Below are 24,883 nucleotides of genomic sequence, written 5' to 3' on the forward strand. Positions count from 1 at the left end.
CATAGGTTATGCCTGAGAGAAGCTGCTGTCTGACAACACAAGGGCCACACGATTTCCACTCTCTCCAAATTTTTTGGACTACAACTTCCACAATCCTTTACTACTAAGTCTGATTTTAGATTCTGGCAGTGGAGAGGCAACAAGAGCGCTTATTCTCCTCAGTCTTATAGCTATTGACAGGATTTGCCCCTTGGAGGAAAAAAACAAACTTAGAAAATAATTAACCACAGGACTTGTTTAGTGTGTTAGCATGTCCAGTGCTTTGGCATTTAGTAGGGAGTAGAGCAACTATTTCCCAAGCAGAATATGGGAATATTAAATATGTAGGTAGGTAAAGGTTTTCCCGACATTAAGTCTAGTCGTGTCGCACTCTAGGGGTTGGTGCTCATCTCCATTTCTAGTGTTGTCCGTAGACACCTCCAAGGTCCTGTGGCTGACATGACTGCATTGAGTGCTGTTGCCTTCCCACCAGAGCGGTACCTATTGATCTACTCATGTTTACGTGTTTTCTAACTGCTAGGTTGGCAGAAGCTGGGGCTAACTGCAGCAGCTCACCCCACTTTCCGGATTTGAACTGCTGACCTTTTTGGTCAGCAAGTTCAGCAGCCCAGTGGTTTAACCCACTGGACCACCTGGGTCTCCCATTAAGTAATGACTAGTTTTTCCATATATTCTATATTTTCAAAGTAGGGAGGAAGAGTTCAATTTTCTGGTTATGGAGCCATATTTATTCATCCACTATATATTGGAATGCAGGAGAATATAATGTTTAAAACAAAATCCTCACCATACTGCCCACTAAAAGCTAAAATTTTTCATAAAGTTTGTTTTTAGTAGTGGGAAGAGAGATGGGGAGATGTAGCACCATGGATGGGGAATACGTATCCCCTTTTGAAGGTGTGTGGTTGCAGCGAGCAAGTAGAACAAACAGAAGAAAAGCAGCAATCCAATAATATCTACATCACTTGTTCCCAACAGTATAGGCTTCTTTTAGAAAAATATATCTTACGGCAAAGAAAGCAAAATTACAGACACAGTGTTAATTGCAAAGAAGTTTATTGATAAATGCCTTCTGTTCTATGCCAGGCCAGCACTTTTGAGTTACAAACGAGACCAGTCTTGCTCTCCCAAGTTACAGACATGTAGAATAGCTATGTGCTAATTGTAGAATTTCCCAATTTGCCAGGAGTTGGGGGTAGAGAGGCAGCCACAGCCTTCTCTGTCATTGCCATCAGAAGAGGGCTGGTGCTATGTGTTCCCTTGCTCTCACTGTGGAGGAACTGATCCTGAAAAGCTCCTGTTGCTCTGGTAGGATGGGGAGACTGTTTCTAGCCCTTGGCACTAGAGCATAAGGCCCTCAGCAATATCACAGGGGGTGGATGCTCTGGTGATGTTGCACCTGAAAGCTCAACTTCCAATATCCCTTCCTCCCTCCCTACACAAACACACACCCTTGTGCAACTATAGGAGTATACGCAGCATAGTGTGGCAGCAAAGAGGAGCCACACTAGCAACCTGATTGGATTCCTTGCCTGCTAAAGTTCACTTGGTACCCCTACTACCTCCCTCCCACTACTGCTCTGCAGATCTCCATCCTCACAGCCAAATCTACGTCACTCCTTAGCTAGAAGGTCGTCTTCTGAGGGAGAAGGACATGGGTGAAATGTGTGTTGGGGGTGGAGTGAGGGGGAATACAGACAGAAGAGGCCTTGGGCTTCCCCCAGGCCGGAGAATCTACCCCTCCCAAGCGTTTTTCTTTTCTTTTCCATTCAGGAGCAGCATCAGCAGTAGTAGCTACTTGTACATGGAACAGGCTGTGCCCAGCCTGGGCCTTCGTGAGCTAGTGAGCGCTACCTGACACGCAGCAGAGAGAACTAATGGGGAGAAAGTCACACACTCGGCACTTGCTGGTCCCCCGGGGCAGAGCTCAGGTAGGGGAACAGCAAACGAAGTCCAGGCTTGAGTAGCCTTCTGTGAGCACGAATGCTAGAGAGGCCATCCCCCATGGCTCTTCCAGACTCAGAACACACCTGGGGAAAACAAGGAGGGACAGAACAGGGGGAAAGAGAGAGAGAGAGAAAGGAGGGGGTGAACGGGTGGAGAAAAAACACAGGCAACAAGTGAATCATACAGCAGTGAAAAGTGGGTGACAGCAAGCAACTTGGGGGCTGTGAACATTTCTACTTTCAGTACTGAAAAAGAAATGGGGTGTGTGTGCACGCAAGAGCTTTCAGCTTAAAGACACAGGTGCTCTATACCTAGGCATATAACTACAAGATCATGCATGAGCCATTGTTTGTATGAGTCAATACTGGACCAATGTAAAGGCATGCAAAGGAAAAAGATATTTATAGAACCAGTGGTTGTAAATGGCTCCAGAAAAAAGGAGCCTTCTTACCCATCCCTACCCCTCAAAAGCATCCACACTACAGTAAGCACGAATGCCAATATGCTGTTGGGTAACTGTGCTCATGTAGGCAGGAGGGTTGCAGCAATGGCAAAGAAAGGCTGCTGGTTCTCTGTGCAGCCTATTTGCCCAGTGCCTGCCTTCCAGAGGCAGGGGTCCTTGAGGAATAGTCCCTTGACCAAGCCATTCCTCCAGGGCACCTATGCTTCAAGATCTTCTTCACTAGTGGTTCTCAACCTGTGGTTTCCCAGATGTTTTGACCTCAACTCCCAGAAATCCTAACAGCTGGTAAACTGACTAGGATTTCTGAGAGTTGTAGGCCAAAACACCTGGGGACCCACAAGTTGAGAACCACTGGTCTACGCCGAAGAAGGTAGACACTGAAGAAATAGACTGATCTTAAAGCTGTTTTTTAAACAATGGGCAGGCTCCAGGCACAGAATATCTGCTTGGGGTTTTGTTCTTGTTTTTAACCAGAGGCCCAAAATTAATCAAGCCAGCACTGCACTGAGGAAGTTGTTTGGAATACAATGATAACATAGAGCTTCCCCACAGAAATCCACAGCTGCATATTCAAACCATGTTCTCATTGTATTCAGTGGACCATGTCATCATTCCAAGGACCCTGTCAATATCAAGCTACTACCTACTGATTCCTATATTTCTCCTGACTCCACAACCCCAAAATAATATTGGGCAGGTATTTGTTTATTGGGGAAAATACTAAGGATGGAAGACAGAATTTACTGAGCAGCACATTAATATAGGCAGTCAAGATAAAGGACTCATTGATCAGTCACTCAGAGGCTGTGTACATTTAGTACCTCCGCCTTGTTCCGGTTTGAATAAGGGGAGCCAGGTTAATTCCCGTCTGTTAGCTCTAGCTACCCATGCGGGGACATGAGAGAAGCCTCCCACAGGATGGTAAAACATCAAACATCTGGGCGTCTCCTGGGCAACATCCTTGCAGACAGCCAATTCTCTCACACCAGAAGCGACTTGCAGTTTCTCAAGTCACTCCTGACGCAAAGAAAAAAAATTGTTCAATTTCTTCAAGTTGGAACTCCCAGTGGCACAGTGAGTTAGCTGCTGAACTTGCTGACCCAAAGGTAGGCAGTTCAAATCTGGGGAGCGGGGTGAGTTCCCACTGTTAGCCCCAGCTTCTGCCAACCTAGCAGTTCGAAAACATGCAAATGTGAGTAGTCCAATAGGTACCGCTCCAGTGGGAAGGTAACAACGCTCCATGTAGTCATGCCAGCCACATGACCTTGGAGGTGTCTACAGACAACGCCAGCTCTTTGGCTTAGAAATGGAGATGAGCACCAATCCCCAGGTTCAGACACAACTAGACTTAACGTCAGGGGAAAACCTCTACCTTTACCTATTTCTTCAAGTAGTGTCTGACAGGGTAACTCTATCATGGTTTTTGGGGCAAGGTTTATTCAGAGGGAGTTTTCCTTTTGCTTTCTTCTGAGGCTGAGAGACTGTGACTTGTCCAGGGTCACCCAGTGGGTTTCCATGGCTGAGTGGGGCTTTGAACCCTGCTTTCCTATGTCATATTCCAATGTTAAAACCCTGGCTGGCTCTCCTGAACCTCCTCAGTGCAATTTAAAATACTGCACCCAGACAACTTAACATCTGTAGACAAAATAGTACAACGAAGTATATTATTCAGGATGGGGTTTTTTGGGAAGGGTTCTCCTAATCCATTTCAAATGATCTGTATATTTTATGGTCATGGAAAGAGCAACAGAGGAGACTGGACAAGGATAAGACACACAGATATTTTCACCCTGCAGATAGAAGCACAGTTTAAACGAACGAAGCAAGGCAAAAATACCAAATTATTGGGAATACTTGAGAATGACAAAAGCCAATAATGTAGGAAATATACACAGCCCTGCTGTTAAACAACCCTGAACCAGGCAAAAGGAGTGTTGGAGGGTTACCTGCAGGGAGGCAGCATGGAAGGGCATCAGACAGAATATGCCTGTCCATCAGGGTCTGTGGCATGGGAAGCACAGGAGGGAAGGATGGGCAGGTGAGCAGACAAGCGGCAGCGGCAGCAGTGGTGGTGGAGGCGGCGGCAAAGAAAGAAAGAAAGAAAGAGGGCACCAACAAGTTACATTCCTACATCAAGCCTCCACCAAAGCCTTATCCAGGGCCTGCCACCAGGGGGAAACCAAGGGAGGATCTACCAGCTACTCTCAAGAAAAAGAAAGGGAGAGGAAACCAGAGACTACAGTGCAAATGTGTAAGTAATGCAAAATACAAACAAGGCAGATTTAGAGCAGACAGTGGCTGAGCAGTAGCACCTGCAGGGGAAGCCCCATGCACTTAGGAAATCGTACAGATAAAAGGAAACATGAGACACAAGTAACACACACTCCTTGGTTCCGGTTTCTACTTGAAAGCATAATGCTTTGGGAGGCAAGGTCATGATGGCAGGTATAAACTTCACTCCCACATGCCACTTAAATTAAAGCTAGAGCTGTTTTTCCAGTCTCCCTGTGCAGGATGCCTCTGTGGGATTGAAAAGATATAATACTGCCAAGAGAAAATGGGAGACATCTTAAGAACTAAGCTTATCAAAGGCTTTCATGACTGGAATCACTGAGTTGCTGTGTTTTCCAGACTGTATGGCCATGTTCCAGAAGCCTCCAAGGATGCCTGCCATGGGCAAAACATCAGTAGGGAATGGTTTTGGAACATGGCTATACAGCCCAGAAAACTCGCAGCAACCCAGTATGCATTCTCTTACACCATCCTGCTATGGCTTTCCAAATACGTTTAGCCTATATCAGCATAGCAAACTGAGGGATTCATAGAATACTCAGCTTTAGAAGGCCACCCACAGGTGCCCACCCATGGCTGCAGCTTGCCCCATCTGGCTGTGAATCCAACTACCGTAAACAGCATCTCCACCAATTCCAGCTCGATTTTCATGCTCTTGCTAGCCCTTAATGCAAGGCAGTTCTGTCCCATCCCCTGCAATTCTGCTAGAGGACAAAGGCACATGCTGAAACTAGGTGGAGGGGATGGAGAAAATATTACAGTGAAGAAAAAGGCACCCATCTTTCTCTCTGGTTCAAATGAAAAGTGGAGGATGTATACCATGATGACCCTAATCCTCTCCCCCTCCAATATAAGGCATCAAGCTATTCTAGTTTGGGACAGAGTTTTAGTAAAGGCCAGTTCTGCCCAGGAGCTAAGCTGGCACAAAACTCCAGGGATGAAAGCAATCTCTTCTGCAACAGGGCCTAAGGCTCAACCCTGATAACAAGCAGTCAACCAACAACAGCCAATAGCAAGTCCCCTTCCTCCCCCTTGATTTATCTATTCTGCGTGGGAAGAGGGAGGGACGAAAACAGGACCATGCAGTCAAACCATGCAATAAAACAGGTAGGCAGAGAGTGTAGTCTGAGCTTGCAGAATGCCACCAGATCTGTCTGTGGTGCGCTGGCTGCTCGGCAATGCTTCTACAAGCCAAATTACACACGTGCACACATATACACACACAGTTAACACAATCTGATCCTGCTTGCCCTTTACTCAATAGTGCCACCTCTTTGGCAGAAAGGGCCCTGGGCATCTCTGTTAGTAACACACCATAGCAGTCCTCAAGGAACCACCCATTCCACCATTGGCCCGGGCCCTGAACGTACAAGCCAAGGAAGACACAGCCTCAGGCTGGACTCACAAGAGGCTGCACTGTGTGTCCTTCTTCTTCTTGGGGGAGCAGTCTCTGCCTTTGCCCTTCCCTTTGCCCTTCCCCTGCCCGCTCCCACCCATGGCCCCTGAAGGGCCTTTGGACGTTCCCCCCACCTGGCTGTCCATGACAGGACTCCCTTGCGCAAAGGGAGTATTTCCTTGGGGCCGCTTTTTCGTGGGGCTTCTCGCACCTGCTCTGTGCTGGCCCGCGGCCTCCATCTCAGACAGGCTGTAGGCCATCGCCAGCTGCAAGTCCTCATCATCCTCATCGCTGTCTGTGTACAAGATCACAGGGGAGGAACTAGGAGACGGGCGCTTTGCAGGTGGCTGCTGGAGAGGTGTCACTGGGGGAGTAGATGATGCCTTGCGGCTCTGCACAGCCTGCTGCTCCCGCCGGCTCAGCTCCAGGCCCAGCGCCATGTCATCTGGAACACCTGCGAGGGAAAAGCCCAAGCCCACGGTGAGGAAGACCTGCTCTCCATTTCCCCTCTTCCTCCTCTCACCCTTCACAGTTCAACTTCATAAATCCTTCCTCCCTCCTCTAGCCCAACTGTTGAGGATCTTTGGCTCTCCTACAATTCCCTATCATTGCTAAGGCTGGCTTAAAGTTGAAGCCTGAAGTATCTAGAGTATCAATACTTCCCTCATTCCTCCTGTAGACCACTGCTACTTAAACTGTGGGTCCCAGCTCCCTTATTTCTATGTCATGAAAAGTTTCTGAACAACACCCATTGACACAAATCTGTTAGCAACAAGGTGCAGCATTTACAGTGCATTCTGCAGAAAATGCTTCAGCAGCTACACTCCACGAAGAAAATCAGTCTGTTTAGCAAGCCTCACAAATGCAGATTGATTTTCAGTAAATGTTTGATTTTATGCCTGTTTGATATACCTATATATCTGGGGTCACATAAAAAAGTTCTCAAGTGGAAAGGGATCACGTGTGGAAAAAGTTTATGAAGTCCTGCTGTAGACTACAGTTCTTCCACTGATAGGGAAAGCTCCCTTTGGGTCTCCAGGTGTTTTGGCCTACAACTTTCAGAAATCCTAACAGCTGGAAAACTGGCTGGGATTTCTGGGAGTTGTAGGCCAAAACACCTAGGGACCCACAGGTTGAGAACCACTGGTCTAGACTATCTTAAGGTGAATCCAAACAACAGCACTCTAATTGTGGAGGCATGTGGTCCCTGGCTTTTTGAGCCAATATAAGAACAAATCAGAACATTCTTATTTGAACAAAATATGTAGTTCATCGCTGGAAAAGTTGGGAACGAAGCTAGCAAAATACTCTTCTTCCAATTGTACTGTCATTTATTGGAGCAACAAATGCCTTGAACCCAGTATATACTGACTGAAAGCTATTTGAAAACCTTTGCTGAGTTTCCACAACTCTCTCCTCCAATCCCAAATCCTTACATATTAAACCACTTTCTTTTCTTTTATGCAGGGCTTGGGAATGTTACTTTTGGAGACTACAACCCCAGAAAGTCCCAACCCCCATGCCCAGTAGCCATACTCATTAGCAGATGCTGGGAGTTGTGGTCCCTCAAAAGTAACTTTCCTGTTCTCTGCTTCTGAGTCTCTAGACTTTTTCACCACAACAGAAATGTCGTTTTAACTAGTTCCCAGAATCATCAGGCACATTTCACAGCTGCTCCAAAAGCATCCTACCAACTACATGCTTTGTGTGTGCGCAGATTCTCATGCACTTTCCTCAAAGATGGAGATTAAGTGTCACTGTGAGAAGAAATCCATGGGGACAAGGGTCTATTACTTCCCGTCTCCCAGGAGACAGACTGAGATCAGGCAGAAGGCATCGAGGGAAGGCATCAAATTTCTGGCCTGTGGCTGAAGGCAGGAGCATGTGCTGCCAAGCTGACAGAAGGCTTTGTCCTGGGTACTCAGGATACCACCCCCTTATCACCTTATAGCTGCTCACCATTAATCTGGATTGATTTCAGCTCCCCGTTTTCTTCCACCTCTACCCTTTCCTGCCCATTTTCGACGATCCTAGAGAACATTTGGGGAGTGGGGAGAGATTATGTTACACAATGAAAGCAAATGGAAAGCAACAGTCCCCATCCAACCTGCTCTAATAAATACTGAATATTGTGCTGTCCCTGTTGATGCAGTTGACACCACTTTGAGTGTTGTAGCTCAAAGCTATGGAATCATGGGAGTTGTAGTTTGGTGATACACCAACACTCATTGGCAGAGAAATCTAAAGACCTCGCAAAACTACAACTCCCATGATTCTGTTAACACTGAGCCATGACAGTTAAAATGGTGTCAAACTACATACATTCTAAATGGTACCCTATTCAATACATGCTGCTGTGATCTGACACACATCTTCCAGCTGATTGTCAGAGGATCTGTAATTCAGCTCACAAGATGAGTAAATTTTTGAACAGCAGCTGGTGAAAGAAAGCCAGCAAACAGTTTAAAAAGCACGAAGACAGTGCATAGCAACTCCCCCTGAACCATTTCCTGCTGATAATTTGATATTTTGTTTAGAAGAGATTTGTATACTGCCTTTCCACCATAACAAGGGCCTCCAAGGAAGTTCACAACAACTCTAAAAGTGAGTATTAAAAAAGGTATTGTAGTGTAAAAATCTCCAGTCTTAAATGAAAAACCATTAAAGACCAGTAAGAACAAACATATTTTTGCTGGCAACCTACAAAGTTACCAAGAATGGACTAGTATAACCATTTGGGGTAGAAATATTCATAACAGACTACAAAAAGGCCATGTTAATGTCTTCTTCACAGTTGCTTTTAGCTGTGAGACATACAACTTCGAAAGATTATTACAATGCATATGATTTGCATTTTCAGATATCTTGGCCCTCAGTACTGAAGGACTGATGACTAAAGCAAAAGTATCTTGAACTGTGGCAGTCCCTGATTAATGGGTTGAAGTTGGCAGTGAAAAAACAAAAATAGGTGATCAAACAGTATGGACAGATCTGTCTTTTCCAATGAAGCACAGCTGGTATAACAGCTAATGCAGGGCAAAAGTGCTCTCATTATTCAGGTTTCTAGGAGCAATGCTAGAGCCTGGAGCACTCTCTGCGGGCCCTTCCACACAGGCATATAACCCAGAATATCAAGGCAGAATAACCCACAATATCTGTTTTGAACTGGGTTATCTGAGTTCACACTGCCATATAGCCCAGTTCAAAGCAGATGTCGGATTTTATTCAGCTGTGTGGAAGAAGCCAAACTCTGAACCTCATCCTTCACATTCATCTGTAATCCCAATCCTGACAGGAGGGCTGGTACAAAGAAGGAAAGTCCGGACACACTGGGAGAAGATTGTATTGCTTCTCTCACCAAATTCATGGTACTGTGGGCACTGGATTCCCAAGATACCCAAACATCTGAACCTAGAGGCCACTGGAGCAGGAAGTGGGAAGAATAGCCTATAAGTAATGGAAAGTGGCTTTTAATGACTTCTGGGAGCTGTCTAATTGCTTGGTATCCAACTAGTTCTGCATGCAGAAATTTCAAAAGTTCCATCTTGACATCTCCTATTAAAATGCCTTGGGTTTCAGGAGCAGAAATGTTACCAGCCTGATTTTCTCAGCCTGGGCTACCACCATACATGGCTGCCAAGAGGATGAGGCGTGGGAAGAAAACATGACCTCACTGGAGGAAAGGCAGGCAATAAATATTACAAACAAACCATTATTATAATGGGTGAGATCCCAAGCAACTTGTTATCCTGAATAAGCAGAGATGCTTTGTTCTGGAGATACCAGTGGCTCTATATTGCAAGGAACATGTAGCTCAGTTCATGTTAGCGAGGTCTATCTCCCATCTTGAAACATTATGTTGTAATGTTTTCCTCATGTTTTAGTTAACTATGTCTTGTTGGATTATTTTTTATTGTTTTCATTTCAATGCGTAATTTTTTGTTAAGTTTACTGTTATTAGTGCATTATCTTGTATTATTTTGATGTGTTTGTTTTGTACTCATTTGAGATACTGAATATTTGCCTTTTTTCTTTTGTGTCTGTAAACCACTCTGCATCCCTGGGAGAGAGAAAAAGTTTATTATTATTTATTATTATCTTCTCTGACAATTAGCATACTGGCTGGATCAGGAGGGCCACAACACCACCACCCCCAAAGTTATGCTCTAATATTTTGGAAAAATGTTAGAAAATTGTCAAAAGCAAATGACGGCAAAGTTTTTGAGAAAGGTTTGGTCAAGCTTACTTACCTCTTAGTAGTGATTCGCTTGCCATTGATGAACCTGGTGGAGGTGGAGACAGAGCGGAAGCCCATTCCTGCATTGATCCCAGGACCAAGCATGGGGGAAAAGAACTCTGAAAGGGAGAAGGAGAGAGAGGGAGAGAATGCGAGAAGAGTCTGTGAGGAAAAGTGCTGTCGGAACTGAGAAACAACATGCAAAGCCCAGTGGGGTGACACAGCAAAGGAGAGGAATAACAAGTAGAGCATCCCGTATCCAGAATCCTTAAACCCAAAATAGTCAACTGTAGGATGGAACCCTGGTAGGAGAGACAGAGTCCGTGTGGCCTAAAACCAAAGTGACTCTGGGGGTACAGAGAGTTTGAGGTGGGCCAAGGGAGCAAATATTCCTTCCTTACCCGGGGATGCTTGAAAGGGTGAGAAGAATGTTCCTGCAGCAGGATGTCGGGGACCACGCATGTCTGAGAAGGGGTCATCTGGAAATACATCAAGGACAGGGACAGTCTGGCAAGTGCTAAAAATCAGATGCCTCCTCAAATTAGCAAATACACAACACTCATTTCCTCCTCACCATGTGCACACACATTCCCCACTGTTTGTTTAACATATACATATACCAACACAGATATTCTGCCACTCCACTCCTGGCTTCGGCACACACAAAAGGGAAGATTAAAACCTCCCTTCCTTGCTCACTGAAATCCACAATCTGAGTGCCCCCCCCCACACACACACACACATTTCCTCTTGATGTGCACAGATACCCATTATTTCGCTGACACAGATGTGCAATAATAATAATTATTATTATTATTATTATTATTATTTTATTTTTATACCCCACCTCTATCTCCCCGAAGGGACTCAGGGCAGCTTACATGGGGCCAAGCCCAGGTGATTACAGTCAAATTAAAAAAAATACATCCAAATACAATACAGTTCTACATGTTAAACATAGTAAAATAACAATCATGTCAAGGCTAACACAAATAGTTTAAAAACCTGAACCAAGCTCATAAAAGCGAACTGGGCCAAAAGTGCGTGGAGTGACTATTGTAAACTAGAGAATGAAGTAGGTGACCAAAGTGCTGTAATTGATAAGAGGCTTAGGGTGAGGTAGACGTTGGGGCTTATTATTATTATTATTATTATTATTATTATTATTATTATTATTATTATTTTCTGCTAATAACAGTGGTATGGGGTTGTCCACCATCTTTGTGGCTAATGTATTGTGTTTATGCCATGTGTTTATTTATTGTTTACTTGGTTGGGTATGGGGGGTGATGATGCTGTGCTCTTGTATTAGGTAATTTCCTTTTTTTAACCATTTGTTCACCACTTTGAGTCCAACTTGTGGGAGAAAAGCGGGATAAAATACTACTACTACTACTACTACTACTAATAATAATAATAATAATAATAATAATAACAACAACAACAACAACTGCAAAAGGCCACCCTACTGGGATCTGCACGCATCATCCGAAAATACATCACACAGTCCTAAACACTTGAGAAGTGTTCGACTTGTGATTTTGTGGTACGAAATCCAGCATATCTATCTTGTTTGCTGTGTCATACAATGTTGTTGTGTCAATAATAATAATAATAGTGTCAACACTTTGCCTTCAACTAATCCATCTCCTGCTCAAAGAGGCATGGCACTTTGCTGTCTGAGACTCATCCAAAAAGAAAGGACCACCAGCTGTTTAACTTCCTTTTCCCTTCTACTTAAGATTTCTAGTTTTTACTTTGCTTAGACGCACAGGTGATTTTTCTTTTATCATCTTGTGCCTTCTGGAATTGACCCAATTAACAACTTCAGCAAATGACATATTTCAAAAGGCCCAGAGAATGATTTGATATTGTTTGGTGCTGTTACAAAGCTAAGCAGGTTTCCATGAATTCTTTCTCAAACTGAAAACCATTGGTTTCTTCACTGCCTGCCCTTCTATGACTCAAGTACTTTCTACCTTGAGGGATTTCACTGTCCGTCCTTCTAGTCCCAAAGTAAAGAGATGAGAAAGGGAGCCTTCTCTCTCTTTCCACAGAGCATCCCAAACCAGAAGGAAGAGAAACCACTTTGAGGATTCAAATTTGTACATACCAAAGAAGTCAGCAAAAGGATCTCGCCCTCCAAAGAACTCCCGGAAAACATCATGTGCGCTGCGGAAAGTGAAGGTGAATTCAGGTCCTGGATGAGGTCTAACACCACTGGGCCCACCTGGAGGAGCAAAAAAAGCAAGAAACCATATGACAACATGGTGGGGGGGGGGAGGGGGAGGATTCTAGGCAGAAAGATTAAAACAGACTGTTTAACCAAGTTAAAGTCTTGAGGATTTAGATAATTAAAACATCTTTGAGATTACTATCTGTCCAGTCTATGAACTACTAACTGGGCATGGCTGCCTTCAGGTTCTGAAGGCCAAGGCAGACTGTTTATGAAGCACCAATTCAAGGTTGTTGGTCCAGGAGTAAGATGAAAGTCAGAAAGCTAGAGAACTCAATTTTAACCAAATAGAAAGCTGTTAAACCAAAAACATACCATGCTCTTGGACAAAGTGGGATTACCGCCCCAAAACACAGGTTTCTCTATTATTTAGAACATTGCTTCTTAAACTGTGGTTCTGACCTCAAATGGGGTCATCTTAGCTCAATGTTGGAGTGATGAAAAATTTGTCAACAGTAAACATTTTCTGGATGCCACCTAGTGGCTGTTTTAGACATTTACATGAATCTTTGTGCAGTGGTCTCTGCAGGAGATGCTTCGGCTTCATAAAAAAATAAGATCAGTCTGTTGAGCAAACCTTGCAAATGCTGATTGATCATTAGTAGATGATGGATTTTTATACCTATATACTCAAGGTTACATAAAAATTTATCGAGTCAAAAGGGTCCTGAGTGGAAAAGTTTAGGAAGCCCTGCTTTTGATGAGGAAAAGGTCTAATACCTATATATTATTCACTTCTCACTCAGCAATATGGATTGCTGCTTTTTAATCACTGAAGCTTACCTGCACCCATGAGGCCTTCTTTGCCATATCGGTCATAGACTTCACGCTTGCTCTCTGAAATCAGAAAGTCCCTGGGTTATTTTTCCAGTTACAACCACATCCTGCTTCAGTTAAGGGTTAGCAGAGTTTGCATGACAAACTCAGAAAGCTAACATTTTTTCCACAATATAACCAAGATGAGAAATATTCAGTCCTCCCGGATTTATGAAACTGCAGCTCCCATCACTCTACACCAATGGCTATGCTTCCAATGAGAAATAATGGACTTGTCCAATATCTTGAGTGATATATGTTTCCTATTCCTCACTTACACAAACCCAGAAAAAAATAAACCAATTACTAAATCTTTATTAAAGAAGGGAGCTAAGGCAAATAAAGAGAAATTGCTAATGAAACACAATTTCTGTTTAGTCTAAGTTTTAGAGCATCTATTTAAAAGGAAGTCTAATTGGCTTCAGGTGGACTGTCCCTACAATCAATTGCTCTCCAAGGCTTGAGTGAATGCACCAAGCTTTACATCAGGCTGCTGATTCCTACAGACATCCTGTTCTCCTCCAATGCCAGCCTGTGCTCAATTGCAGCAGGTAAGGAAACATATCCTCAGTTTAATAAAAAGAACCCCACAGAAAGAGCCAGAGTGGAGCAAAACATCCACAAAGGCTAGGGTAGGCAGGGATGAGAATCAAAAGGCCACCCACTTACTGTCTGAGAGCACCTCATAGGCCTCGGCTATCTCCTTGAACTTCTGCTCGGCATGTTCTTTGTTGTCGGGATTTTTGTCTGGATGCCACTGCAGAGCTTTCTTCCTGTACCTGTTTTCAGAGAATCAAAGAGACAACAAGAGTTGGTATATATTTTTCTGAGACTCAGTTCTGCACACACACTTTTCTTCTCCCACCAGTCTGCCCAACTATGACTTGAACACCACCCATTCACCGTGACATCCCCCCAAGCCTTTCTCTACCCAGACTCTGTAGCAACAGAGGGCTTTCTATTCCCTGGGATGACAGACTCTTAGCTTGATAAGGAACTAATTGACCTCATTCACGCATTTCGGATGTAAAGCTGCAACTTCCAGTATTTTTCATCCAAGATTAAGCTGCATACGGCTGCAAGAACTTACAATTTAATAACATTTCTAGGGCCACAAGGTTCCCATCTATGCCTAACATAAGATGTCCTTTCTGAAAAGTTGATAAAAATCATTTTACCAAGCATCAGATTATTTCATTTCCTGTCCCACTCCTGTCCCAACATTTCTTTCAAATACCCCCTTTTAAAAATCAAACAAAACATTTCATAGCTGCAATCACCAGATTTTCTTGCCACAGCACCTGTAACAACCACAAATTTCTTTGAAAGCATGATACATGTTCCCCACAGATCTTATTTTCAGAGAAAATTGCAGACTTTTGGACTTTATCAGTACAACAAAATGCAGACTCGATGGGACGGAGAATCAGAAACAATGTGGTCACCTGCCACAAGCACTGAAAGTCCCTGATTTAAGCTAATACAGTAGAGTCTCACTTATCCAACATAAACAGACCGGCAGAATGTTGGATAAGTGAGAATGTTGGATAATAAGGAGGGATTAAGGAAAATCCAATTAAACATCAAATTACGTTATGATTTTACAAATTAAGCAACAAAACATCATGTTTTTCAACAAAATGGCAGAAAGAGCAATTCAATGCATGGTAACATTATAATGATATATAATAATATTATACTATACTAATACTATAATACATTGTATATACATGTAATATTAATAATAATATTATGATGTAATACAATGTAATAATTATTATAATTCACTATTATAATTGTATATTTATATTACATGCAATATTACTAATAATATTGTGATATAGTTGTATAATATAATATATTGTATGTATATATACTTGTAAACCGCCCTGAGTCCCCTTCGGGGTGAGAAGGGCGGTATATAAATGTCGCAAATAAATGATAATAAATAACATTATGTAGTAATGACTATATTTATGAATTTAGCACCAAAACATCACGATGTACTGAAAACACTGACTACAAAAAATTCACTACTAAAAGGCAAACTGCGTTGGATAATACAGAACAGACTCTACTGTAACTCCTAGCTTCTCCATAGGAAAAGGCAGAGCTCAGTTTTCTCCTTTCTTGGCTGCTGAATAAACCAAAAAAATTGTTTTCTATTTTATTCCACAATTGGGAATACTGTGCCAACACCACCATATATCACCTTTACGCTGGCACTCACTCAGCCAGCACACCTAGCACAATGTTAAGGAAAGTATCACATGGAGTAGACTTCAGAGTTACAACAATTGGATAACATTTTAAAGGTCATGGTTCCATTCTTTCAAATCCTAGTAGTTCCATTTTTCCAAAGATATATTTAATAAAAAATTCCAAATGTCTCACCAAACTACAAATTGCAGGATTCCACATAGGCCATGACAGTTAAAATAAGATTTTCTCCTAGCAAGGAGACCTTTCAGGCAGCAATTCAGACATGAACACAACTTACGCCTTCTTGATGTCATCTGGTGAGGCATTGCGGGGCACACCCAGAGCCTCATAGTAATCCACCATGGTTTCTGGTTATGTCGAGCTGGGAAACTAGAGTGGAAGGAAAAAAATATATTACGATGTTTCCCAGGAAGGAAGAAATGGAAATAAAAGGTAGTCAACAGTCTATGAGAAAGCTGTATTTGAATCTTGGAGAAGTCAAAAGGGACAGCCTCCATAATGTACAAACTACATAGGACTTCAAAGCAAAACTGCATCAATGAGCACCTTGACTGTTGATGTGTTCCCATCTCCTCTTGCAATTTTCTGGCTTGGGAGTATAGGATTTTCATTCACTGCTCAAGATCTGGCACACATGACTGATGTTATATGACTCTATCCATTTATCTAGAATGCATTCCATAATTCAACACAAGGCTTCTCTTGTGCATAGCAGTAATAGCTAGCAAAAAGACAGCCTTCTCATTTACACTGTGTATCATAGATATGAATTGTGTGCCCCTTCAAAGGTTGGGTTGTAAATCCCACCAGCTCTAGCCTGTACAGCAAATGATGAGGAATGGTAAGAGTTGCAGTCTAACAACATCTGGAAGATCTCATAAGTCTCTTCCCTCCATGGCTGTGATGTCATGGTTTGCAAAGGGACTGTGCTGTGTGTTAACTGGAAAATGAAATGCATGAAGCTGATTGGCTGAGCCTGCAAAGACCTGGGGATTGATTTGATTCTGTTCTGTTGCTGCAAAACCTGCTTAGACAAGTTTTCAGTGCTGATTGAATACTGTTGGTGAAAGAGAGCAGTGTACTCAGAAAGGCCTAGTTATTTTGAGGCCTGTTTGCTGCTGAGAAAAGAGGGAGAAGAACAAGGACTGTATTCTTTTTTGAAGTACATTTGTGGACTGAAAAAGGACTATTTATGACTGTGGACATCTGTAAGTGATCAGAGGGACCATTTTAAATACTACTCTTTTCTGATCTCTTGGAATCAGTAAAGTTCCTGTATTTTTGTTCTGCAAACCTGAGTGGCGTGTTATTGTTCTGCAGGTGACTCTGGATCGTGGGCACACGTAAGAGCTTCCATTTATCATCAGTCCGCTACATGTTACACATTCTCCAAAAACCTTGTTGAATACAGATACTGGAAGTTGTAGTCTCATGCACCCAGAGGGTAATAGGTTGGTGAAAGAACTTGAGAAGACTGACCGTATCTGTCTGGGATTTCCAAAAACACACCAAGAACCATGGCTATGCTGACATCACGATCCCAAAAAATATCCTTGCTAAGCTTATTATGTCTGGTTAAGAAATAAATATGCAGTGAAAAAGGCAAGTTTCATAACGAAGATGAAATCCCTGATGAAAAATGCTCTTTTTGGACTAAACTTGCAATTTGTTGTTTGCAACTAGGCATCCAGAGTCATCTTGTGTCTGTCAACTTGTAAACAACCCCATCCTGTGCTCTGTGGAACTTATTCCAAATTAAGTAGGCATAAAGTCCCCTCAACTCCACAAAGGTTGACTCTGCACTTAAACAAAATACTGTATATGCAAGTAAAACATAATCTTCTTTTCTCTCCCTGCTTCCCCAGTATCCACATAAAATGATTCCAAGTTTTCATTAAATCCCAAATTATTTATAAGGAAAGTGCTGCAGTGATCAGGATGCATATATGGCTGTTTTCAGAGACAAAGGGCATTCAGAAGAGCTGAGCTAAGAGACAAATGCCAGAGACCAGGTGGTGTTCTATGCTAATGGTTGCACTTTTTCCAGAATTGTGCATTGGTGACAAGAATAGGCAGAATCTACCAGCTCCAATCAGCTTATTTTTCCAGTGCCCGACTTCCTTAAAGGCTACTGCTGCCTCCTCTACTTACACTGGTGTATTTGTGTCAGTGTAATGTACCAGGATGAACACACACATGTATGTTCTTTCTGTATATACTGAATATAAGCCTTTTCTTGCAACTGAGAAGTCGGGCTGCAAGAGAATGTTGGTGAGATCTACAGCCAGAAAGGAAGTTCTAGAGCAGAGTTTCTTAAATTGTGCTCCTCCAGATGTTTTGAACTTCAGCTCCCACAATTCCCAACAGCTGGTAAGCTGGCTAGGATTTCTGGATGCTAAAGTCCAAAAGAGCTGGAGGAGCACAGTTTGAGAAACACTGTTCAAGAGCAGTGGTTCTCAACCTGTGGTTCCCCAGGTGTTTTGGCCTACAACTCTTAGAAATCCCAGCCTGTTTAACAGCTGCTAGGATTTTGGGGAGTTGAAGGCCAAAACATCTGGGGAACCACACGTTGAGAACCACTGTTCTAGAGAGTTGAAGGATGTGCATAATGGCTGTACATCTTACCAGGAAGGAAAGACCCTTCTGAGAGTGTCATATCTCTAAGTAAACTGTTAAGATTGGGCTCTGATATTGCAATCCTATGCAATGGCCACTATGAAATAAGATATACCACCTCAAGTTCAGTGGTGCTCGCTTCCAGTCCCAGTTAACTGCATTTAAGCTGAGTATTCCTTATCTACAATACTTGAACTAGAAGTGTTTTGAATTATTATTTTTTTGAATTTTGGAATACCAGTACTTGCATATGCATACATAATGAGATATTTTGGAGATGGGACCCAAGTTTAAACGCTAAAGCCATCTGTGTTGCATATATACCATATGCACATATCCTGAGGGTAAATTTATACAATTTTAAAATAATTTTGTGCATGAAACAAAGTTTGTGTACATGGGTGAATAAGAAAGTAAATGTATCACTATTTAAGAAAGTAAATGTGTCACATGTGGACAAGTTTGGATTTTGGAATTCCAGATAAGGGACACTCAATCTCTGTAAGATTTCAGCTATGATTCGACATACACACATTTACGTAGTAAAAAGAATGAGCAAACACAGTGGGTTTTGCTTCTGAGTGAACAGGGACAGGACTGTGAGGTAAAATAACCCCATATATCTTTGTGAAAGTATTCTCCACAAAGGACTATGACCTTACATTGAAATAGAATCATGAAGGGGAGGACAACTATTCTCCAGCCACAGAGTCCTATCCCACACAAATAGCTGGCAATTACAATGATGCAATGCAAAAACAAGTGATCATCACAACATAACTCGATTACACTATGTAACAAAATTTTGAAAATTTTCTATTCCTGGTTTGAAAGTGTTATTCCTGTTTGATTCCTACTTTGAAAGTAGTTGTTATACTCCAGAAACTTTATTTTTGTGGTTCCCACAAACAATGTTGAATTGGTTGACTCGATGAGATAATCATTGAAAAACTATAGCAAAATGTGCTGCAAATGTCCCCCAAAAACAATGTTTTGTAGTTTAATTTTTTTTTCCATGTGTTTATGATAGAACCAATTAGGAAATGACATTCATAACCCAGGAAAAATAATGTTACATAGTGTTATTCAATTAGTGCCACTCCCTTCCTTAGGTGGGTGGAAAGGCATCTGGTATTACAAGAGGCTCTGGAGGAGACTTGTGGCTCAAACTATGTACAGTCAGCCCTCCTCATTTGCGAGTTTAAGTTTTACAGACTTGATTAATATGTTAGCTCTAATTTCTTTCTTGGCACAATTCAAAGAGCTGGTTATGACCCTGCATAGCCCAGGCCCAGACTATTTGGCAGATTGCACCTCCCTTTAAGAGCCAGCCTGGGCTCTGAGATCCTCAGGAGAAGCCTTCTCAGTCCCCTCACCATCGCAACAGAGTTCATTGGCGGGTCCTCGAAATAGGTCCTTTTTAGTGGCTGTCTCTTGAATCTGGAACTCCCTTCTCAGGAGCCCACCCTGTTGTCCATGTCCTTTTTATTCACGCAAGCTTTGAAAGCAGAAAGTTGTTAAAGAATGGGCTAGGGTCTTGCACTGGTTCAGTTGTTATTAAATGTTTTCATTAATTTGTATTAATAATTGCATAGGTGTAATTCAGTTTCAATATTTACCCTGTGTACATTTTAATTGGGGTTTTTTTTTTTAATGAGCCACTCTGCGTTTCATTTCTGAGAAAAGTGGTGGGGATTATAATCATCACCTCTAGATCTTCATCTCTAGGTCCTCAGCCAGAAACAGAAGACAGAGTTGTCCCAGAGGACCTAGTGATTCCTAGAAAGGTGTTGTCTCTGGTTTAAAAGGGTATTCAAATCTGTTACAGCCAGGGTCCTAAGCCCCTAAAACCTGCAAAAGGGGAGAGTCTAACGGCATGATACAATAGAAACCTTTTGGGTGGCCTCTGCTTATTTCTTTCATGATCTATAGGTGTTTTAATTCTAAACAAATGCCTTTAAAAAGGACACAGCAAACTTGGCTGATACCCCCGGGGGCCCAAAGAGTCTTTCTAGTCCAAAGAGATCTTTCTGACTGCAATTTGGAGCCTCGGACCCAATCTAGATGTGCCACCAGAGCACCACAACTGCTGCTTGAAAGAAAAACAATGATGTGAGATCAGCTCCACATAGGAACTTCCTGGTGTCATTTGAGCTGCGGCCACCTGATACCTCCTGTGGTGAAAATAGCTTCAACTAAATGGAGAGATGCTCCACAATGAAGGGTTTATTGTGAGGCACTGCATCCACATATCCGTATTTCATCACAATGCAGTCACTCTGCTGATCCTTCCATGAATTGGGCCTTGGAGGTAGACAACATGTGGCCTTCCAGATGTCCCTGGAATGCCTTTTCCATCATCCCTAGCCAGAAAGGGAATCTGGAGAATTAAAAAACATAAGGTCTTCAATTTGCTCAGCCCTGGCCAGGAGTATTAGGGGTCCTGCCGGGGCTCCATTCTCCCAAAGGACAGGAAGAGTGAACATCCACCTAAGTTGACCTATCCCCACTATGTCTAAGGACGCTTCTGCCCCGGACCTTTCTCATTAAGGATATTTATGCATTAAGCGGTTTAGCATCCGTTGTGTTTCTAAAATAGATTAGAAGCTTGCAGGAGGAGCAAGAATAGCTGCAGTGGCACCACTAAACAGGAAAACCACTGAGGAAGGGAGGGCTATTGATCGAATCAAGTTTCAATTGCATTCGGAAGTTCAGATTGCTCCCTGCCTTGCAGGTGGACCCCAGGCTGCTTAGACTCTTCATTTTAGGCATTCAGTATACAATCAGAAATTTGTGAGCGAGCTGTTCCTTGTAATAAGCCTAGTAAGTAGAATAGGCTGCATGAGAGCAGTCTTCTTCTCTTGAGGTTTTTAAGCAGAGGCTGGATGACCATCTGTCAAGAGTGCTTTGATTAGGTATTCCTGAATGACTGAATGGAGTTGGACTGAATGGTCCTTGAGGTTCCTTCCAACTCTAGGATTGTATGATTCTAAGTAGATGCACTACAGCTTATTCCTAGGCCCTGGATAAATATAACTTTAGAATCCTAGAGTTGGAAGAGACCTCACAGGCCATCCAGTCCAACCCTCTGGCAAGAAGATGGAAAATCGCATTCAGAGCACCCCCAACAGATGGCCATCCAGCCTCTGCTTAAAAGCCTCCAAAGAAGGAGCTTCCACCACACTCTGAGGCAGAGAGTTCCACTGCTGAACAGTTCTCAAAGTGAGGGAGTTCTTCCTAATCTTCAGGTAGAATCTCCTTTCCTATAGTTTGAAGCCATTGTTCTGTGTAGTAGTCTTCAGGGCAGCAGAAAACAAGCTTGCTCCCTCCTCCCTATGACTTCCCCTCACAATTGATACATAGCCCTTCATCATGTCTCCTCTCATCCTTCTTCAGGCTAATCTGTACTGATCCAACTCTACTCTCCTCAAATCTAATATGTATGTATACATATTTACATTTTAGATTTATGCTTAGTTAGAGTGGAGATGTAGGTTGATGGAGAAAATGTATAGTCAACTGTGTATATGTCAGAAAATGTTGTTGAAGTATGTTTATGCAATCTATAGGCACCGCTGTTTTCTTTGTGTTTAACTTCTGCTAATTTTTTAAATTTAAAATAAGAGATAAATTTGAATGTTATCCTTTTTTATGATGCTACAATCTGAGCAATGCAACCTTCTCCTTTAACAGATTTGTGTCCCTATGGCCCCATTTCCTTTGGGCTGATCCACTCTTTTCCCAACCCATTCCCTACAAAATTTAGAGGTGATGTAAAATCCCATCCCAAATGTCAGCATGTTTCAGGACTTTGCCTACTCCTTTCCAGATTCAAAGGAGGATAGAGCTCTTGCACCTTTACTATATCTTTCTACAGATATATAAACCTCTCTTGCCTACTTTCCAACAGACTTCACAACCTCTGAGGATGCCTACCATAGATGTGGGTGGAACGTCAGGAGAGAATGCTTCCGGAACATAGCCATACAGCAACCAAGTGATTCCGGCCATGAAAGCCTTCGACAACTCTAAAAGCTTCATCAAAACTCCCTTTCCTGTTGCTGTATCTAAGGCTGCTATCTGCTCAATTTTTTCTTTTTTAGGGCCCCTCCTTACCTTCAGACCAGTGGTTTGATGGAACAGTAGGGAAAGAGGTGGCTTCCACAGTAGGGAAGAGGGCTTCCTCCTCTGAGAAAGAAGCAGAAAGATGCACATATACAAACATCCTCTTTGACACACCAAGGCTTGGGTCCCATTTGTAACCTCCCAGAAACAATGGCTGAACACTCTATCCACATGTAAATAATACTAAAGATTACATTATTCTAGTTGGGGAGTTCAACTATGGGATTTAGGCCTATTGTAAATGTCCCGCTTTCCCTCCAGAGACCCAAATCAGAGGGTGCATCTAAAACAGTGGTTCACAACCTGCGGTCCCCAGATGTTTCTGACCTTCAACGCCCAGAAATCCTAACAACTGGTAAACTGGCAGGGAATTGTGGGAGTTGTGGGCCAAAAACATCTGGGGACCCCAGGTTGAGAACCACTGATCTACACGATGCACATTTAATTAAAAAATAGTGGGTTGCTGTGAGCTTTCCGAGCTGTATGGCCATGTTCCAGAAGCATTCTCTCTTGACGTTTCACCCACATCTGTGGCAGGCATCCTGAGAGGTTGTGAGGTATATTGGAAACTAGGCAAGAAGGGTTTATAGATCTGTAGAGTGTCCAAGGTGGGAGAAAGAACGCTTGTCTGTTTGAGGAAAGTGAATGCTGCAATTAATCACAGTGATTAGCGTTGAAGCCCTGGCTGATTCCTGCCTGTGGGAATCTTTTATTGGGAGGTGTTAGCTGGCCCTGATTGAGACATGTCTGGAATTCCCATTTTCAGAGTGTTCTTCTTTATTTACTGTCCTGATTTTAGGGTTTTTAAAATACTGATAGCCAGATTTTGTTCATTTTCAGGGTTTCCTCCTTTTTGTTGAAATTGTCCACATGCTTGTGGATTCCAATGTCTTCTCTGTGTAGTCTGACATGGTGGTTGTTGGAGTGGTCCAGCATTTCTGTGTTTTCAAATAATATACTGTGTCCAGGTTGGTTCATCAGGTGCTCTGTTATGGCTGACTTGTCTGGATAAGTTAGTCTGAAGTGCCTTTCCTGTTCCTTGATTTGTGTTTGTGTGATGCTGTGTTTGGTGGTCCCTACGGAGACTTGTCCACGGCTGCATGGTATCCGGTAGACTCCTGCAGAAGTGAGGGGATCTCTCTTGTCCTTGGCTGCGCGTAGCATTTGTTGGATTTCTTTAGTGGGCCTGTAGATAGTTTGCAGGTTGTGTTTCTTCATCAGCTTCCCTATGTGGTCAGTGGTTCCCTTGGTGTATGGTAAGAAGAACACTTGTTCTTGGCCTTGCAGCTCAGAGAGTCCAAGCCATGAGAGTAATCCACCCTTGCCTAGACAACCTCTGAGAATGCCTGCCACAGATGTGGGCGAAACGTCTGGAGAGAATGCTTCTGGAACAGGGCCATACAGCTCGGAAAACTCACACAGCCCAGTGATCAGGGCCATGAAAGCCTTCGACAACACTTTGCTGTTGTTGTTGTTGTCACCTCGGAGAACAACATCCGGCGATCGCGTTTCAACCCCGCTGCCTCCTTCCCTCCCCTTCGGGTTGCCAAGGCCTTTCTTCTACAAACAGTCCGCGAAAAACATGGCGGTTAAAGGTGAATCTACACTGTGCAACTGATGCAGTTTGATACCGCTTGAATTGCCCTGGCTCAATGCTATGAGATCCTGAGAGTTGTAGTTGTGGTGAGGCAGCAGCCCTCTTTGGCAAAGAAGGATAATACTATGATTCCGTAGCATGAATGGAGCCATGGCAGCTCAAGCGGTGCCAAACTGCATTAATGCTACAATGTGGATGGATCTCAAAGGATGCCGCTTCTTCCTTTCTCTCCCCCTCCCCTCCCTTTTCTCTCATTGTTTATTCTGTGGGGTCCCTTCCCTACCTCACCACTCGCGGAGGCTGCGTCCGGAATGGACCATGGCCGCCGATCCTCCTCCTGATCCTACTCCCCGGCTCGATCTCTCCCTCCAGAAGCTCCGCCGGCGGCTGTCAAGGGAAGGAAAAGAAGGCAGGCAGGCGGCCCGAGGAGGAGAAGGCAGACCTGGGCTGACTGACAGGGGCTTTGCAGCCAATGGAACGCGCCACCCTATTGTGACGCAACAACACCACAACCCTCGCACTCTGAACTGGTGACGTAAGGCAGAAAGCCACCGCGAATACACAGCTGGGTCGAGAGGCGAGTGGAATTCTCTGGACCGGGTGGGCGGAGTCAAAGAGAGTGATTGGCAACGCGGGGAAAGTGCACGCGCCTCGCTAGGTCCCGCCCCCTCCCTCGGGCGCGCGCACCCAGCCTGCTTTGGTGCCAGCATTTCTGCCTCCTTTGGGGTGCAGCTTGACTACAGAATGAACGCAGCTTGACGCTTTAACTGCTATGAATCAGAATTCAAGAGACCTCATGGGCCATCTAGTCCAACCCCCTGCCAAGAAGCAGGAAATCGCATTCAAAGCACTCCCGACAGATGGCCATCCAGCCTTTGTTTAAAAGCCTCCAAAGAAGGGGCCTCCACCACACTCGGGAGGCAGAGAGTTCCACT

At 43.4% G+C, this 24,883-nt stretch overlaps 2 protein-coding genes across 5 annotated transcripts in view; one reads left to right on the forward strand and one right to left on the reverse strand.

Moving 5' to 3' along the window:
• dnpep (aspartyl aminopeptidase) overlaps positions 1–15,034 on the forward strand; it is a 112,940-nt gene extending 97,906 nt beyond the window's left edge. Inside the window, exon 16 of the mRNA XM_062967251.1 lies at positions 15,017–15,034. The gene's annotated coding sequence lies outside the window, so the exon portion shown is untranslated. The remainder of the gene's footprint in view (positions 1–15,016) is intronic.
• On the reverse strand, positions 1,040–24,486 carry LOC100562664 (dnaJ homolog subfamily B member 2). Of its 4 annotated transcripts, XM_008112028.3 has the most exons (12): positions 24,232–24,476; positions 22,343–22,414; positions 15,888–15,979; positions 14,057–14,166; positions 13,355–13,408; positions 12,449–12,565; positions 10,737–10,814; positions 10,349–10,454; positions 8,058–8,128; positions 6,310–6,552; positions 4,357–4,411; positions 1,892–2,030 (listed from the first exon to the last, which is right to left on the reverse strand). In XM_008112028.3, exons 3-11 carry the CDS (start codon positions 15,950–15,952, stop codon positions 4,383–4,385), a joined length of 873 nt encoding a protein of 290 aa, XP_008110235.1. In that variant the 5' UTR covers positions 15,953–15,979; positions 22,343–22,414; positions 24,232–24,476; the 3' UTR covers positions 1,892–2,030; positions 4,357–4,382. The 4 variants fall into 4 exon arrangements, with proteins under 4 accessions (XP_062823323.1, XP_008110248.1, XP_062823324.1 ...); XM_062967253.1 differs by lacking the exon at positions 4,357–4,411 and having other exon boundaries at positions 1,040–2,030; positions 6,233–6,552; positions 24,232–24,484; XM_008112041.3 differs by lacking the exon at positions 4,357–4,411 and having other exon boundaries at positions 1,040–2,030; positions 24,232–24,474.
• Positions 24,487–24,883: the final 397 nt, after the last annotated feature.

The sequence above is a fragment of the Anolis carolinensis genome, chromosome 1 (genome assembly GCF_035594765.1).
Source record: "Anolis carolinensis isolate JA03-04 chromosome 1, rAnoCar3.1.pri, whole genome shotgun sequence".
Lineage (NCBI taxonomy): Eukaryota > Metazoa > Chordata > Lepidosauria > Squamata > Dactyloidae > Anolis > Anolis carolinensis.

Coding starts and splice junctions, on each gene's coding strand:
- LOC100562664 (XM_062967254.1), bottom strand. CDS start 15,952: ATGGTGGATTACTATGAGGCTCTGGGTGTGCCCCGCAATGCCTCACCA. Junction 10,815..12,448: donor TCCTTTTGCTGACTTCTTTG/GTATGTACAAAT, acceptor ATGTATTTCCAG/ATGACCCCTTCTCAGACATG. Junction 2,031..6,232: donor GTCCTGTCATGGACAGCCAG/GTGGGGGGAACG, acceptor TGTTTTCCCCAG/GTGTGTTCTGAGTCTGGAAG.